The sequence below is a fragment of the Panulirus ornatus genome, chromosome 1 (assembly GCF_036320965.1).
Source record: "Panulirus ornatus isolate Po-2019 chromosome 1, ASM3632096v1, whole genome shotgun sequence".
Taxonomy (NCBI): domain Eukaryota; kingdom Metazoa; phylum Arthropoda; class Malacostraca; order Decapoda; family Palinuridae; genus Panulirus; species Panulirus ornatus.
This window is the reverse complement of record NC_092224.1, coordinates 86856304-86873321: the sequence shown is the minus strand read 5'-3', so window position 1 is coordinate 86873321 and position 17018 is coordinate 86856304. Positions and strand designations below refer to the sequence as shown.

The 17018-nt window shown below is 38.1% G+C and overlaps 1 protein-coding gene across 2 annotated transcripts in view; it reads right to left on the bottom strand.

Annotated features, from left to right (window-relative positions):
• Positions 1–1230: 1230 nt before the first annotated feature.
• Kcmf1 (Potassium channel modulatory factor 1) overlaps positions 1231–17018 on the bottom strand; it is a 205560-nt gene continuing 189772 nt past the window's right edge. For both annotated transcript variants that reach the window (XM_071665279.1, XM_071665278.1), the window contains one exon: positions 1231–7246. In XM_071665279.1, the coding sequence (XP_071521380.1) occupies positions 6637–7246 (610 nt within the window). In that variant the 3' untranslated portion in view covers positions 1231–6636. The remainder of the gene's footprint in view (positions 7247–17018) is intronic.

Below are 17018 nucleotides of genomic sequence, written 5' to 3'. Positions count from 1 at the left end.
TGTATACCAAAAATTTATTTATTCTCCCAGAAGTTGTAGATTTTTTTTTTTTTTCATACTATTCGCCATTTCCCGCGATAGCCGAGGTAGCGTTAAGAACAGAGGACTGGGCCTTTGAGGGAATACCCTCTCCTGGCCCCCTTCTCTGTTCCTTCTTTTGGAAAAAAAAAAAAAAAAGTTGTAGATAATCATGCCAATTCTCATTTGCCCTCTTTTGCAGCTCCTGCTACTCTCTTTTACCCTCCTCCCCTGTAAAGCCTCAAAGCCTTCCACCACTCTTACCTTTCTCACCTGCTCACTTCCCACCTTCAGCATACCACGCACACTTCTCTCACACATGCCAGCAATATTTTTTTTCATACATATTTGCTATTTCCCACATCAGCAAGGTAGTGTTAAGAACAGAGGACTGACCCTAAGAGGGAAAATCCTCACTTGGCTCCCTTCTCTGTTCCTTCTTTTGAAAAAATAAAATCTGGAGGGAAGGATTTCCAGCCCCCACTAAATACTTTCTGTTCCTCATCCATTCCTCTAGCTTCATTTACTCTCACCATTCTAAATTCAATCTCTTCTAGTATCTCTTCACACAAGTCTTTTCCAAAGCAACTTACTTTCATCACCATTCACATCATAAATCCTCTTTTTCAAAACCCTTAAAAATCTTCACCCTTGCTATCACCAAGTATTGGTCACATATCCCACCAGCTGCCTGTTAACACATTCATTAAGAAGTGTCTTTCCATGACTATTCCTTTATTCATACATGTTCCCAATTTTCTTTAATAGCAAGGGAGCATCCCAAACAGATAAGCCTAATTCTCATTTGACTCCTCTGTTCCTCCTTTCAGAAAGAAATACGGATAAGAATTTCCAGCCCCTCCACGTCATGTTGGAGATACAAGGTCAGTATTGTTTCTCCCGTATCCCCACACATGATATGCAATCCAATACTGCCTGCTTACCATCTTTCCTACTCCACGTATTCTTTATGCGAGTCCTCCTTTTATATTGGGTATTCCTAATCACCAGGCCTTTTTCATGACACAAATCTTCAATATATCACATTAAATATTTTATAACATTTCTCTTAAATTTTTTCGACTTTCTGAGTGAAAAGGCATAGATTCATCCAATCCTCATTTCTGTGAAAAAGGATATCTTCATTGCATTCAATCACAACTAAAACACAGCCATCTCGTCATCAATAAGTAAAACAAAAATAAACACACGTTGCCAAAAAACATTTTTATTATTCCATCAATAAACCTATGATACAGTATAACACAAGTACTGTTTTGGGCATGGAGCATTTTGCTTCTGCAATAATTTTTAAAAAATATTTTTAAGATATGCGAGATCAGCAATCATGAGTTGTCATTGAAAGAATCATCAATAAGGCTCATTTTCCAATATGACAATGCAGAAACCATCCTTACTAAGGAACAGAGCCTTACTGAGGCTTACAACTGCTGGTGTCATCATATACACAGCGATCATTGCAAACACTGCTGGCTTATATCAACGGTAAGAAGCAACACCAAACTGAATAACCAACATATTGTCCCACATGAAAGTAGTGTGTGAATAAATATTTTTGGATAACACTTCTTGGCTAGTTCCCCACTCTAAAAGACAAGTAGATAACTGCTTAAGCATAACATAAGGTCATAACAAGCCAATTATATTTCTGAGCAACATTTGCTTTCAATCTTTACCTCATAAACTGAAATTACTAACTTCACAAAGCCCTACCGTATGAGATGTGTATGGTTGTCAATAGGAAGTTAAAACTTACATCATCCCAGCAATGGTTTACTTGGGCTATATCTGCACTTGAATCCTATTTGGTGAGGTCAAAGAATCACTGCTATTCCCCATTCCTTTCTTCTTAAACCCTTAATTTTATTCAACCTACCTTGGCTGTCTCACTAAACATACCATTCTTCTTTTTTTTCTGATTTAGTATCCTCAACTTTGTACAAGAATCGTGCAACTGCTTCACCTGCACATGAGTTAAAACAACTTAAAAAAACACTGCAAATATTCTAAAAAGGACTGCTGTTGTGTTTCCAAAGCTAGAAATTATAGAACTGTACAGTAACTCTAGTGTTATGACAAGAATCTGCATGTGCCACCTTTAAAGGAGTAATTTGGTGAATCAAGACATGGATAATGATATGGACTAGCTGTCACAAGTACAATAGTAATGATCAAGTCTTTTTAGGTTCTTTTATCGTAATGAACTGTAAGGTAGGAGAACTTCTTGGTCTAATTTTCATGCTGAAAAAATTAAACTGATCCTGTGATCAAAATTATACACAACATCACTTAATATAAATTAAGAAATTCTGTATCCTTCATAAGATCATGAATAAAGACCCATGACCTACAACAGTGCAACCTGATCACTGTTCCTAGTCACATAAACAGTAACATGTACCTAAGGAAGAACTTTTGGACAATTAATTCAACAATGGATACTTGGAACACATTAAGTTTTCACCTTACCATCTAATTAGGATCACAGAATTTACTCAAGCAGCAGAACCTCTCTTGCCATACAAGAACTGTGAAGTGTATCAAATCTTTTGTATATGCACGTTTTTGTATATGAACATCAAAAATCATGTTATGGCTTGCTAAGGGGCTTTATTGTTAATAATGTATTTATAAACATGTGTAATGTAAACTTGGCAAAAGAAGTAAATTATTTCTGCATCCTACAAAAGCTGGTTTCATTCCCAGTTTAATCTATCACAGCAATGGCTCAACAAACAGACTTGTAAATATGTATTACTTTATTTTTCCATATTTCATTAATATTTCTAATAAATAGTTTTACCTTGGCTCAAACTGGTCACATGAACATTGCTCCCATATAATATATATATTTTTTCCAACTCTAATCATTAAAGAAGTCAAATGCATTATGTACAATGGCAATAAAGTGAAATTGTTTCTACAATGTTCAATATGAATAAACAGTATTATGGTGGATGAAATCAATCAGAAATACTATTTACACTTAAAAGCATCCCATTCATAATGTCAAATCAAAATAAATTTGACAGCAAATGATCTTGTTTTATTCTCAACAACTGCTCATCATGACAAGATTATAGTTTATACTGTTCAATCTTTCAGGCATTTTCATAAACAGTGCTTTATAACCAAAATATATCACTACTGTTTGTAACAACTGTAAAAAGTAATCATGAAAGTAATTAGTCAACCTTAATGCATTATTTTTTTCAATACATGTAAATATGCATATAACAAACCTGAAGCTCATTAGTAAGAAATGAGAACAAAAATAAATACTCTTGAGGTGTCTATAACAAATACATTTAATTCATCCTAAATGCTATGAGGGCCTAGATAATGATGGGATACCGACACTCCCTACAATTCCCTTAAAGCTAAGGAAACTTTTCCTGATCCCTAAAAGATGTAGACTGGGTGCCATTGCAAGTACTAAAAGAGCTTCTATTATCATAAATTGCTATGACCCTAATCAAATGACAAAATGTGTATAAACAAACTGTGATTAATAGTATCAATATAAATATATACATATTTATGCAAGCTGATGTGTGCAAATGTACGTGTAGATAAAATAACACACACACAAAAGCATCTACACATCTTATGTTTTCAAATAGGCACCTTTCTAATATTTATATCCACTGCCGTAATTTTAAGAAAAACAAAAGGGTACTGGATATACTGTATTCAACTTTTAGTAACTGGACAACATTTGTCGAAGACTGTTTTTAAAACCAAATCTGGTACACACTTCTTTTGAAAGACCATTGATGTAAGGCCAACCCCAGAATTGTGCAGCATGAGATGGACATCTACACCAATTCTTTGATTAACCAGTACAGCAGAGTTTGATATCTAAAATGTTTCCAAGGGTTATAAATGAATAGGTCACAGAGTACCCTTACATCTGAAAACCAAATATTCTTGAAAATCAGGTTCTGATTCACCAAGAGCCAGATAATCAAAGCACTGGTGCATTAGCAGCAGCTATACTCGACACTCACAACAATGCTACCAACAACTCCAACACAATTAGAATAGTATCACATCCTTTTGATATCAAACTAAATTAGAAAAATTAATTATATCCTCTTACCATACTGAAATATGGTTTTATCTACACTGAAAATGTTTTGTAGTATTTCATGTATTTCACATTATAAGTAATACTTGTTTAGGCTACAGTAAAATAGGGCATCTAGATACGATATAGTTAGTTTTACACATATTTACGAGCATCTCATCAATTCATAAGCTACCCTTAGAAGTTTTATAATTAAATCTTTTCTGATCAGAATACACATGATGTTCAACTTACGAGTTCTTGTCAATATAGATAAAAAGTGTGTACTGCATATGTACATCACATTAGCAAAAAGTTGGCACATTAGCATACTGCAGGTGTCGTACTTGTGGGCCCTGGAGTGACCATTACTCAGGAGAGAATGGTCACTTTAAAAGAATGTGGGCAAAGAATGACAATGGGAAATAGCTCAAAATATCTTAATGGCCAAACGAGATGCAACAATACCCATTTCATTTTGTAACCTTATTAAAGTTACAAAATAATACTCAATGCACCGTTTTTTACCTAGTTGGTTAGCAGCCTCTCTGATTAAGAAATAGTAAGGCTAGAGCCCAATATGAGAGGATGACTACTGCTATATAAAACATGATTAACATTATACCAACAGACTCACTGCCATGGATTGAATTCTGTTTCCCAGTTAAAACAATGGAGTCCTGTTTTCAAATTTATTACACTCCTAGAAGAATTAAGGAGGAAAATGAGCCTAGAGGTAAGCATGCTGAAAGTACAATTTAACTGCTCAAGTTATCTTTTTAGACACTGGACACAAGCTTTACATTGAGCCTCTGTTCATACAATATGTGCATAACTGTTATTGATGTTACTTTCACCTTTGAACTGGTTCCAAGCTTGAATGATTACATTTTAATTGGGAAATGTTAAAATGGGAAGCTAAACAACAGGTAAAATTTTGATGATTACCTTATAAAGACTGGAAGTGTCATCTTTTAAGCCTTCCTCTTTTTATGTGGGTATGTGTGTTTTTCAGTTACTACCAGCTGTTTTGTTTAAACTCCAAACTACTGACACGGAAGTTGAGTAACATTTTCAATGCTACATAAAGGGTCTTTAATGAAACGAAAGAGAGACAGGACCCAGAAATCTGCTGCTAACCAGAAGCCTTCTAATGCTGCACACTATATTTAATCATCCACTGTGTGCCTCAGGTACCCCTCCCATGTCTAGTGTACCATGCATTACAGTTGGAAAAAGTTTCTTATGAAGATATAAGTGGCCCATATTGCTGATCTTGTCACAAAATACACTTGCTTTTATAAAAAGAGATGAGTTTGAAGAACATACAACTTTGATTCCATAAACATTCCCAAAAATGTTAACACATTGCAGCTCAACCTATGCTGTAATGCAAATGTGAAAAATGCTTCTCATTCTATCATGTTCATCCATCATCAGAATCAGTCAAGTGCACTATGAAAACATTACTGTGCAGCCTAGCCAGAGACAATAGTGTCGATGTACCTGTAGTTACATCAAAAGACAATTGTTTAATAAGGCTCATATTCATTCAAGTATCATTATGAAACATAGCATTCATTAAATGTGTACTGCTCAAAACAGCTGGAGTGACAAAACAAGAGCCTAGCTAAAAAATACTATATGTAGTGTATGGCATGGTTCCCAACTACTGCTGGTTGGATATGGCAGTTGACATACTGAGGTGTCTACCACATCACTCAGCATTCTAATCCACTTTGAAGTTGAAAAGCTTCATGCAAGACTTAATACAGACAAACCTCCCAGTAAATTCTAAAATGCATCATGTCTCATGCTAGGCTGCAGGTAAGTGATCAATATCATCTTACCAAAGCAAAGTGAAGCTCTATAATAAGAATTACCATTATATAATTTGCAACAAAAAACAATTTATAAATATTTCAAACACTATTTGGGCAAAATCTTCAAAATCTATGTGTCAGCAAAACCACATTGAAAAAATCAAACCTAATAATCAATTTGAATTATATATCATAAAGGAAGTAGTTGTGAGCGATTCTGGTTATCAAGGATGGGAGAAGGAAAGAGTACTAAGGTCAATGCCAATAATGTGATTTCATGAATGGTTAGGGTAAAGCTATGCAGTATTATGAAGGCCTGAACATATTTTATACACAGCAACCTGACATGCTTAATCAGCATGTGCTATGTACATCTTAAATCTTCTTGGCACCAGTGGCCCCCCCATTTTCTTCTGCCACTCTGCCAAGCCTGCCTGCTTGCTTGCTTTTATTTTACTGTAGCAAATGATAATTCACATTCCCATGCACCCCATCACACACAACAATCTTTCAAACATCCTCTAACTTATACATTTACACCCAAGCCAAACAGTGTGCAGGACTACTGGAAAGTCTTGGTTCCTGCCTGCCTCTTTCGTTTGGCTAGCTACAGGCAGGTACACGGGTGGCAGGGACAAGGATGGCATGGGCAAGGTTCGTTGGCATTGGGAAGACCCTCTGGTGCTGGACTAGATTCTCTGGGCACTAGTGAGGAGGAGGAGGCTCTGTAGTACGGCCCTCTACTCCGCGAACCAGTTTCCTCCGGGCTGTGCCGGGAGACACTGACCCCCCCGACGCTCGACCCCTCCCGGGCCCCCCCACAGGAGATACAGCCACTGTTCCCGTCCCCGTTAGTGGCCGAGATACCACCCCTCCTCCATTTGACTGCTGCTGTTGTTGATGCTGCTGACTTCCTGGACTAGATCTACCTACAACAACACCCTTGGCCCCCTTGACAGACTTCAGGGTATTGGGGGTCTTAGACTGAGGCATGGTTGGGTGTTGGGTGTTGGTTTGTGTTGTAGTTGTGGTAGCAGTGCTGGTTAAAGGCTGAGTACCTGAGGAGGTCTGAGTTGCTACATCAGATGATACAACAGCCTTTGAAGCCTTGTCATTATCACCCTTTGATGTGCCTAAATCTCGGGACATTCCACCACCTCGCTTTGCCAGTGATGTTGGTAATATACTTTCATCTTCCAAAGCTCCTGGACTAAGGCTGAGATCACAAAGTGTGGAGAGTAACAGTTCCTGGACAAATGCTGCTCGATCACTGCTGCCACTGCCACCATCTGTGTCGCTCTCGCTGTCTCCAAGCCTGAAACATGAACTTATGTAAATATATAATAAAGAAGGCACACGTTACCTTGATGTACCTTTCTATTAAGAGGAGTGAGAGTTCATTATAAGAGTTAAGTACCAGATGAAAGTCACAAGCCTGCGAACACTTGGAAAGACATGCAGACATGTATGTAAGTGCAATGAGAAGAATCAATACATAAATGTAAGAATAGGGAAGCTGTATTATTAATAAAAAACATATTGCTACACTTGCCTTCCTTTACATTTCAAAACATGGGACAAAGAACTTTAAAAAATTCACATATTTCTCATCAAGTATTAATATGCGTGCTCTCCTATATGATAACTGAACTATCAAGAAAGGAGAGCTATTGGGTACACTTACAGAGTTGAAGGAACTTCCTTCATTGGAATTACTAGATGCTTCTACACTCATACTGTCCGCTATCCGTTCTAGTGGGAATTTTCTTTGGTTAGTAAAATAAAAAAAATACTTCATTTTCTGTCCGTATCATACAAAGCTACTAAAATGGGTAGGAGCAGTAACTGGAATCTTTCTCCTTCTTGAATTTTTACTTTGTGGAAACAAAGTCCTGGGAGTGAAAGAAGATGAGTTTCAGACTCATAAGAGCAAGACTTAATGAACATTATATGAGGTGGGCAACAGTTAAATGCTTATGCACCTGGTAGCATGGAACGTGAGGATGAGATGTGTGATTTAGAAGCTAAGTGAAGACATCAGCAATCATGAATCAAAGAACTTAAGTATTAGTAGTGGGAGTATTGTGGCTGTTGAGGGTATCACGAGAGACAGTTACATAGACACAAGGTCCAATATGGTGATCTGGCTTTTACTGAGAGAGAGAGAGAGAGAGAGAGAGAGAGAGAGAGAGAGAGAGAGAGAGAGAGAGAGAGAGAGAGAGAGAGAGAGAGAGAGAGTTAATTAGGTTATAGGAAATTCAAAGGTAGAATGAACAGGAATATGTCATGCACCCCATCACCAACAATATGCATCCTTTCACTTCTTGTTTTAACCCATCACCAACAATATGCATCCTTTCACTTCTTGTTTTAAAAGATAAACTTTGAGCTACAGTCTAACAGCTTACCATATTACTCATGATGTGGAAGAATGATGCAATAATCAATCTTATTCGCATAAAGCAGGCAACGTGTTACAGCAGCATAGGCAAGGATAGATCAGTTGTTGATCAGGTATCATAATATACCATTATGTCATGATGACTGATTAAAAGATTTATTCAATATTGGAGAAAGAAAGGTGATAACCAAGCCTAATTTTGAATATATTAGTAGAGTTGCTCACTGCATGTCTTGGAAGCTTTTCCCAAGCATCAATAATGTTGCTGGTGAAGATATATTTCATGCAATCCAAAGTAACTCAGTGGCAGTGCTAGCATGACTGTAAGGAAAACATTGACATTGCTGAATCCTTTAACTATTGCAAAATACTCTTTTAAATTGCCTCAGAGCTACCTCTTGCTTAGTAACTACAAATTCAGTTCTCACAATCTGTCCTCATATGGTTTGTTACATAAGGAATGAATCAATTTACTTGCTCTTTCTTGCACTGCTTCCAATCTATTTGTATCTTTGCTTAAATAGCAGGGGCCCAGAATTTCACTAAATATTCATGGTAGGGCAATAACACATCCTTACTTTTGTTTGTAAAGTTTCTGTTACTAAATCCTAACATCCTATTAGCTTTCTTGGCAGCTTTGTTACAATGCCGGGAATATTTAAAGTTGTTGGAAACAGTGACCCCTAGATCCCTCACAGAAGGGGTGTCCTTTACCTTACAGCCATCAGTTCAAAATAATTTTTTTTGTTGAGGTTTCCTACTTGCAACATCTGACATTTACTGACAATAAATGGCATTTGCCATTTTCTATACCATTCACCAATTTCATCTACAGCCTTTTGTAATCTTAGCCGATCTTTTTCAGTTAATATGGCTCTGCCAATTTTTGTCATCTGTAAATTTGGACAGAAGTTAATCAGCCTTACATCAATATCATTAATATAAAGGACAAAAAGTAAAGGCCTAAGGACGGACCCCTCTAGTAATGAGTAACCATGGTGATGATTCACCATTCACTGCTACTATTTGCCTCCTATCATGTAACCAAGCTTCTATCCAGTTTCATATGCAACCAGTTATCCAGAAATATATCTACTGATTTAGTCTTGTTGTGGGTAATGAATAATTTATGATAATATTATTCAAGGAGGTTTGCAAAGCATATCTGCCTTTTAAGACCATGCTGTATATTACTGATCAGACTGTGCTGTTCAAGGTAGACTACAATTTAATCTCTAATATTCTACTCCAGAAGTTTGCATATAATTGATGTGAGGATAATAGGAGAGTAACTACCAGGATTTCAAGGCTTCCCTTTCTGAATATACGAGTAATGTCTGCCAGAATCTTGTCCTGTAGGACTATTCCATCCAGAGGAGATTTATTAAAAATACAGGTTAATGGATTCACAATTTCATGTTTAACATTCCTAATTACTTGTGGATAGAAATGATCAGGACCTTGACTTTTGTTAGTTTTTAAATCATTTCTTGGGGCTAGTACTTCTCTGTGATGGTAAATTCTGGTATTGTGTAAATTGTCTCAAAATCTGTGTTGCTGCTTTCTAGTGTAAAACAAAACAGAAAAACTTGTTTAAGGTTGTTGCTATGCTTTTATCAACCATAACAGGTTCCCCATCCTCATTTATCAAGGGTTTTATCCCACTCCTTATATGTTTCTTATCCTCAAAATATCTATAAAATCTTTAAGGATCTCTATTGCCATCTCTTGCAATACTCATTTTGTATTCTTCTTGTCTTGCCTAATTGATATCTCTCCTAACTGCAATGCAACACTTGGGTTATTGTCCTGACTTCTTTAGCTTATAGAGTCTATTTCTGCGCCATGTAGCCCTTGTGATATCTGGGGAGTACCAGTCAGGCCTGTTGTTGGTTTTATTGTTTCTGTCCTGCTCGAGGAACCAACAAGTCTTATTGGTACATAAACCGATGCTTAAAACACGTCCATGGGCGAGACTTTAATGCATCATTCAACACATTAAAATTGGCCCCTTTACAGTTAGGGCTAATCATACAGGTTTAAGGGGAATTGGTTTAGACTTAAGTTGAACCAAATCATGTTAAGGTTGCATGTACCTACATGTTCACCAATATGGGTATTAGTCACCAAAAATTCCAGGGATACAAGAACTAATTCAGGTATACTAGCTTTCCTCAATGGCTCTGTGGTAGTTTGGGAGGGAAAACTGTCTTCGACAAAGCTAATAAATCTAGCAGATTCAAAAGAGAGAGAGAGAGAGAGAGAGAGAGTGTCTCTGCATGTGCACATCTTTTTGTGTGTGTGTGTGTGTGTGTGTGTGCGCAAGTGTCCATGTGTGCATTTACCATATAATAAAAAGGTGTGTGTGTTTTTTTTTTTTTTGTGTGTGTGTGTGTGTTGTGTGTGTGTGTGTGTGTTGTGTGTGTGTGTGTGTGTGTGTGTGTGTGTGTGTGTGTGTGTGTGTGTGTGTCCATGTGTGCATGTGTGTGTGCATTTACCAAATAATAAAAAGGTGTATAGCTTATTGAGTTGTGTGCTGAAGATGGACTGGTGATTGGGAATACCCAGTTAAAAGATGAGAGTTCTGAAGAATGAAAAACCGTTTCCCCCTTGAGCAGTGTCCTAGGATCTGACATACAGGTATTTCATAATCTTCCCAGGTCAGAATCCTAGCAGTGTTGCTCACTCCAAGTTTGCCCCCTGCCATTCAGCAACCCTCATTCAATGATGATGTCACATTCCCCTGATTGACTGCTGGACAGTTCGACCAACTCCTTACTCTCTGAACAAGGACATCATCCAATGTTGGTCACCATCGGTAAGAGAAGTGTTTTTTAAAAGAGAAGGGAAGGGAAGGTGGGAGATATATCTGGAATATTTGTTCAAATGACACCACTCTGGGGAGTATGTTTTTCATTCTTCTCTCTAAGGGGAGGTCTGTCCCTAAAGCTGAGAGTATATGAGCATGGAGGCGGAAAATTTCTCATCTAAGCGCAGTGATGGACACTAACATACCTTACTAGTTATCCTTCTACCCACAGGCAATTCTCTCATTTACATAGAACATAACAGCTAATACAAAAGGTCCAGAGGAGGGCAACAAAAATGATACCAAACATATAAAGGATTAGTTACAGGAAAAGGTTAAAAGCTAAAAATTTGCCCATCGTGGATGAGAGACATCCTTAAAATTTTTATATATGATCAATTATGTAGACAGAGAACAGTTCTTTGAGATAAGTAGAGAGAGAAGAACTTGAAGATATAACATGAAAGTAGTAAAGAAACTAGCTGAAATAAATGTATCGAAGTACTATTATGGTATTAGGATGGTGGAAGAATGGAATGAAATGAATAAGGACATTATTAATGTATACAGCTTACAAAATTCAAGAAGCTGTATGATAGCAGAGAATGTTCAAGAGATGGGGTCCCATGAAAGTAAAATTCCCTCCCCATACAGTACAAATGAGTAATTACAGATAGAAGGACAAAAGCCACACAAGGAAGATCCTTGCTGACATAAAAAGAAAAATGAAAAAAAAAAAAGAGGTATTTCTGGAATGTTACGACTTCTCTCATTAACCTCTTTTGAGGATCTGTTACTCAGAAAGCCACAGTATAAGTTACCTTTTCGATATCATGAATGCTGATAAATAGGTTAAGCTATGTGCAACATAATTAGCCTTCTAATCAATGAACAAGGTGCAGCCTTCAATAATCCCTAGTGATCTCAATTAAGTCTCAAAGAGGTCTACCCAGGCATAATGTATGATGGTCATCAATAACAATATACCTCCCTAGGTAGCCAATGACCAGGGAGGTATATTACCAGTACGACCCACCTGGGTATTGGGAGGGTTAGTAATGTCTGCATAGTGAGCCAGCACTTAAGTGATTGTCAAGTTACACTCCTCTGACCCACAAACATGTGGACTAAGGGCATTCTGTCTACAAACATACAATCTTTCCTTGTCATTTGTAATACCTGACAACACTAAACTTGCACAACTTATTCTTCATAACTCTAGATTTTCCTGCAGCTGCAGTGAGCACTATGTGCAAGCCCTGCCTTTTGGCAAAATAGTAGGAGCAGTAGACAGCAGTAGTAGGTAGGGACACTTAGGCAGGCTCATTAGGTAGAACACTAGGTAGAACATTAAGTAGTAGTAGTAGTAGGTAAAAGCATTAGATCGAAGTATACCCTATTCATTCAGATCTGACAGCTGGAGCCAAGAAACATCTGAATCAAGGGAGCTGATTGGTTAATGCAACACTGAGGAGCTCAGTAAATCTACAGCTCTTCTATTTTAACACATATATATCTATATTTGTAAATTGTTTGCAAGATAAGCATCCAGTCTGAATATGAAATAATTTCTGAAGCTAAAGAGGTAAAAGTTAGTTTAAAAAATTTACCATTATCAAAGAAAATTAAAGTTGATTTATAAAGCTTTATAAAGCAATGAGTGACATTTGAAGTAAATGCAGGCAAGCAGGTGTTTTCAATCAACAAGGTTACGTGTCTCGTCTCATAATGTAATGGTGCCAACTGTATGGACTCATACTGTAAATATTGGTTAACTGCCAGTTTTCATTATTCAGGAGATAACTATAATTTGCCAGTTTATGTAATTTTTCTGTCTGATTCTATTCTACACAACTCAAAGAAAAAATGGGTAAGTTCGACATTAGTTCAAAGGGCTTACATCTGGCACCAGCACATTACATGCACTTTCAGATTGTCAGTTTAACACTTTCATATCTATTTGCCATGATACGTTTTGAAATGGTCACTATATTTCGGGAGATACTAGATCAATAGGTCCTATTCCTGAAATATTATACCACCTCTTATTTCGTTGTATCTCTGGCTGAGGAAATATTTGAAAATGAAGAAATGGCTGGAAACTAGAGCAGAGCGTGCCAAAGTCTGCTGACTGCAACTTACTCCCCATCACTTATAGGTTTGTGGTTGTTTATTTCACACCTTATTACTCCAATATGATGATGATATGAAAACCTTTCATTATAGAACTGAAAAGTCTTTGAAAGATAATTAGTGCCGATACCCAATGATGATTTTTGCTCAGGATCTCTCTCTCTCTCTCTCATCATGTGTTTTATGAATGGCATTTAAACTCACATGGACTCAGATTTAGCTTGGAAAATAAAATAATGGAGACTACTGGCTATTCTATTTCCGACCTTAGTAGTATGATAATAGACTTGATGTGTTGTGAACATGTAAGGTATGGAGTTTACAGAGCAGGTGGATGAGTCAGAAAAGAGTTACAACAACTGCCAGATTTTCAAGCCTTAACCAGCAGTAATTCCATCTGACAATCATCAAATATCAAGAAACATTTAGATTTATCCTAATTAATGCAATTCCTTGATCTGTCTTACTATAAATCAAATAATAGATGGCAATATGAAGTAGGCTAGGCTATTAAAGCAGCCTGACTGGGGCCAGGCCACCACCCTCTGGCTGGAGGTGTTCCTGCAACAGCCAGTCATTGTTGTCTGGTAACCAAAGTGACTCCCTACTCCATGCACACTCTTCACCTGTTTGTGTCCAATAATATCAGCTAAGCTTTGTGTCCACCCAGCTATCAGATCTGAGTGAACAGGGTGTAGACATTAGGAATATTAGGAAGAAGCCTATGGAAACACTGCACTAGAGTCGCCCTTTGCTAGTGGCCTGTTATAAAGGTTATGAAGTGGAACTGGAGTTTTTCAATTATGGAGACTGTTGCAGTGGCCACCACTTTGTCAGAGTTCCAACTGGAACAGGTATAAGATTTTTTTTTTTTTTTTTTTTATACTTTGTCGCTGTCTCCCGCGTTTGCGAGGTAGCGCAAGGAAACAGACGAAAGAAATGGCCCAACCCTCCCCATACACATGTACATACACACGTCCACACACGCAAATATACATACCTACACAGCTTTCCATGGTTTACCCCAGACGCTTCACATGCCTTGATTCAATCCACTGACAGCACGTCAACCCCTGTATACCACATCGCTCCAATTCACTCTATTCCTTGCCCTCCTTTCACCCTCCTGCATGTTCAGGCCCCGATCACACAAAATCCTTTTCACTCCATCTTTCCACCTCCAATTTGGTCTCCCTCTTCTCCTCGTTCCCTCCACCTCCGACACATATATCCTCTTGGTCAATCTTTCCTCACTCATTCTCTCCATGTGCCCAAACCATTTCAAAACACCCTCTTCTGCTCTCTCAACCACGCTCTTTTTATTTCCACACATCTCTCTTACCCTTACGTTACTTACTCGATCAAACCACCTCACACCACACATTGTCCTCAAACATCTCATTTCCAGCACATCCATCCTCCTGCGCACAACTCTATCCATAACCCACGCCTCGCAACCATACAACATTGTTGGAACTACTATTCCTTCAAACATACCCATTTTTGCTTTCCGGGATAATGTTCTCGACTTCCACACATTTTTCAAGGCTCCCAAAATTTTCGCCCCCTCCCCCACCCTATGATCCACTTCCGCTTCCATGGTTCCATCCGCTGACAGATCCACTCCCAGATATCTAAAACACTTCACTTCCTCCAGTTTTTCTCCATTCAAACTCACCTCCCAATTGACTTGACCCTCAACCCTACTGTACCTAATAACCTTGCTCTTATTCACATTTACTCTTAACTTTCTTCTTCCACACACTTTACCAAACTCCGTCACCAGCTTCTGCAGTTTCTCACATGAATCCGCCACCAGCGCTGTATCATCAGCGAACAACAACTGACTCACTTCCCAAGCTCTCTCATCCCCAACAGACCTCATACTTGCCCCTCTTTTCAAGACTCTTGCATTTACCTCCCTAACAACCCCATCCATAAACAAATTAAACAACCATGGAGACATCACACACCCCTGCCGCAAACCTACATTCACTGAGAACCAATCACTTTCCTCTCTTCCTACACGTACACATGCCTTACATCCTCGATAAAAACTTTTCACTGCTTCTAACAACTTGCCTCCCACACCATATATTCTTAATACCTTCCACAGAGCATCTCTATCAACTCTATCATATGCCTTCTCCAGATCCATAAATGCTACATACAAATCCATTTGCTTTTCTAAGTATTTCTCACATACATTCTTCAAAGCAAACACCTGATCCACACATCCTCTCCCACTTCTGAAACCACACTGCTCTTCCCCAATCTGATGCTCTGTACATGCCTTCACCCTCTCAATCAATACCCTCCCATATAATTTACCAGGAATACTCAACAAACTTATACCTCTGTAATTTGAGCACTCACTCTTATCCCCTTTGCCTTTGTACAATGGCACTATGCACACATTCCGCCAATCCTCAGGCACCTCACCATGAGTCATACATACATTAAATAACCTTACCAACCAGTCAACAATACAGTCACCCCCTTTTTTAATAAATTCCACTGCAATACCATCCAAACCTGCTGCCTTGCCGGCTTTCATCTTCCGCAAAGCTTTTACTACCTCTTCTCTGTTTACCAAATCATTTTTGATGCACGAGACCGGGTTATAGTGATGGGTGATTTGAATGCAAAGGTGAGTAATGTGGCAGTTGAGGGAATAATTGGTATGCATGGGGTGTTCAGTGTTGTAAATGGAAATGGTGAAGAGCTTGTAGATTTATGTGCTGAAAAAGGACTGATGATTGGGAATACCTGGTTTAAAAAGCGAGATATACATAAGTATACTTATGTAAGTAGGAGAGATGGCCAGAGAGCGTTACTGGATTACGTGTTCATTTACAGGCGTGCGAAAGAGAGACTTTTGGATGTCAATGTGCTGAGAGGTGCAACTGGAGGGATGTCTGATCATTATCTTGTGGAGGCTAAGGTGAAGATTAGTATGGGTTTTCAGAAAAGAAGAGTGAATGTTGGGGTGAAGAAGGTGGTGAGAGTAAGTGAGCTTGGGAAGGAGACCTGTGTGAAGAAGTATCAGGAGAGACTGTGTACAGAATGGAAAAAGGTGAGAACAATGGAAGTAAGGGGAGTGGGGGAGGAATGGGATGTATTTAGGGAATCAGTGATGGATTGCGCAAAAGATGCTTGTGGCATGAGAAGAGTGGGAGGTGGGCTGTTTAGAAAGGGTAGTGAGTGGTGGGATGAAGAAGTAAGAGTATTAGTGAAAGAGAAGAGAGAGGCATTTGGACGATTTTTGCAGGGAAAAAATGCAATTGAGTGGGAGAAGTATAAAAGAAAGAGACAGGAGGTCAAGAGAAAGGTGCAAGAGGTGAAAAAAAGGGCAAATGAGAGTTGGGGTGAGAGACTATCAGTAAATTTTAGGGAGAATAAAAAGATGTTCTGGAAGGAGGTAAATAGGGTGCGTAAGACAAGGGAGCAAATGGGAACTTCAGTGAAGGGCGTAAATGGGGAGGTGATAACAAGTAGTGGTGATGTGAGAAGGAGATGGAATGAGTATTTTGAAGGTTTGTTGAATGTGTCTGATGACAGAGTGGCAGATATAGGGTGTTTGGGTCGAGGTGGTGTGCAAAGGTATAAGATATATATATATATATATATATATATATATATATATATATATATATATATATATATATATATATATAAGAATATTCCAAGTAGCAATTGCAACAGAATTATTTTGGAACTGAACTGCTTCATTCTCTGCCAAGA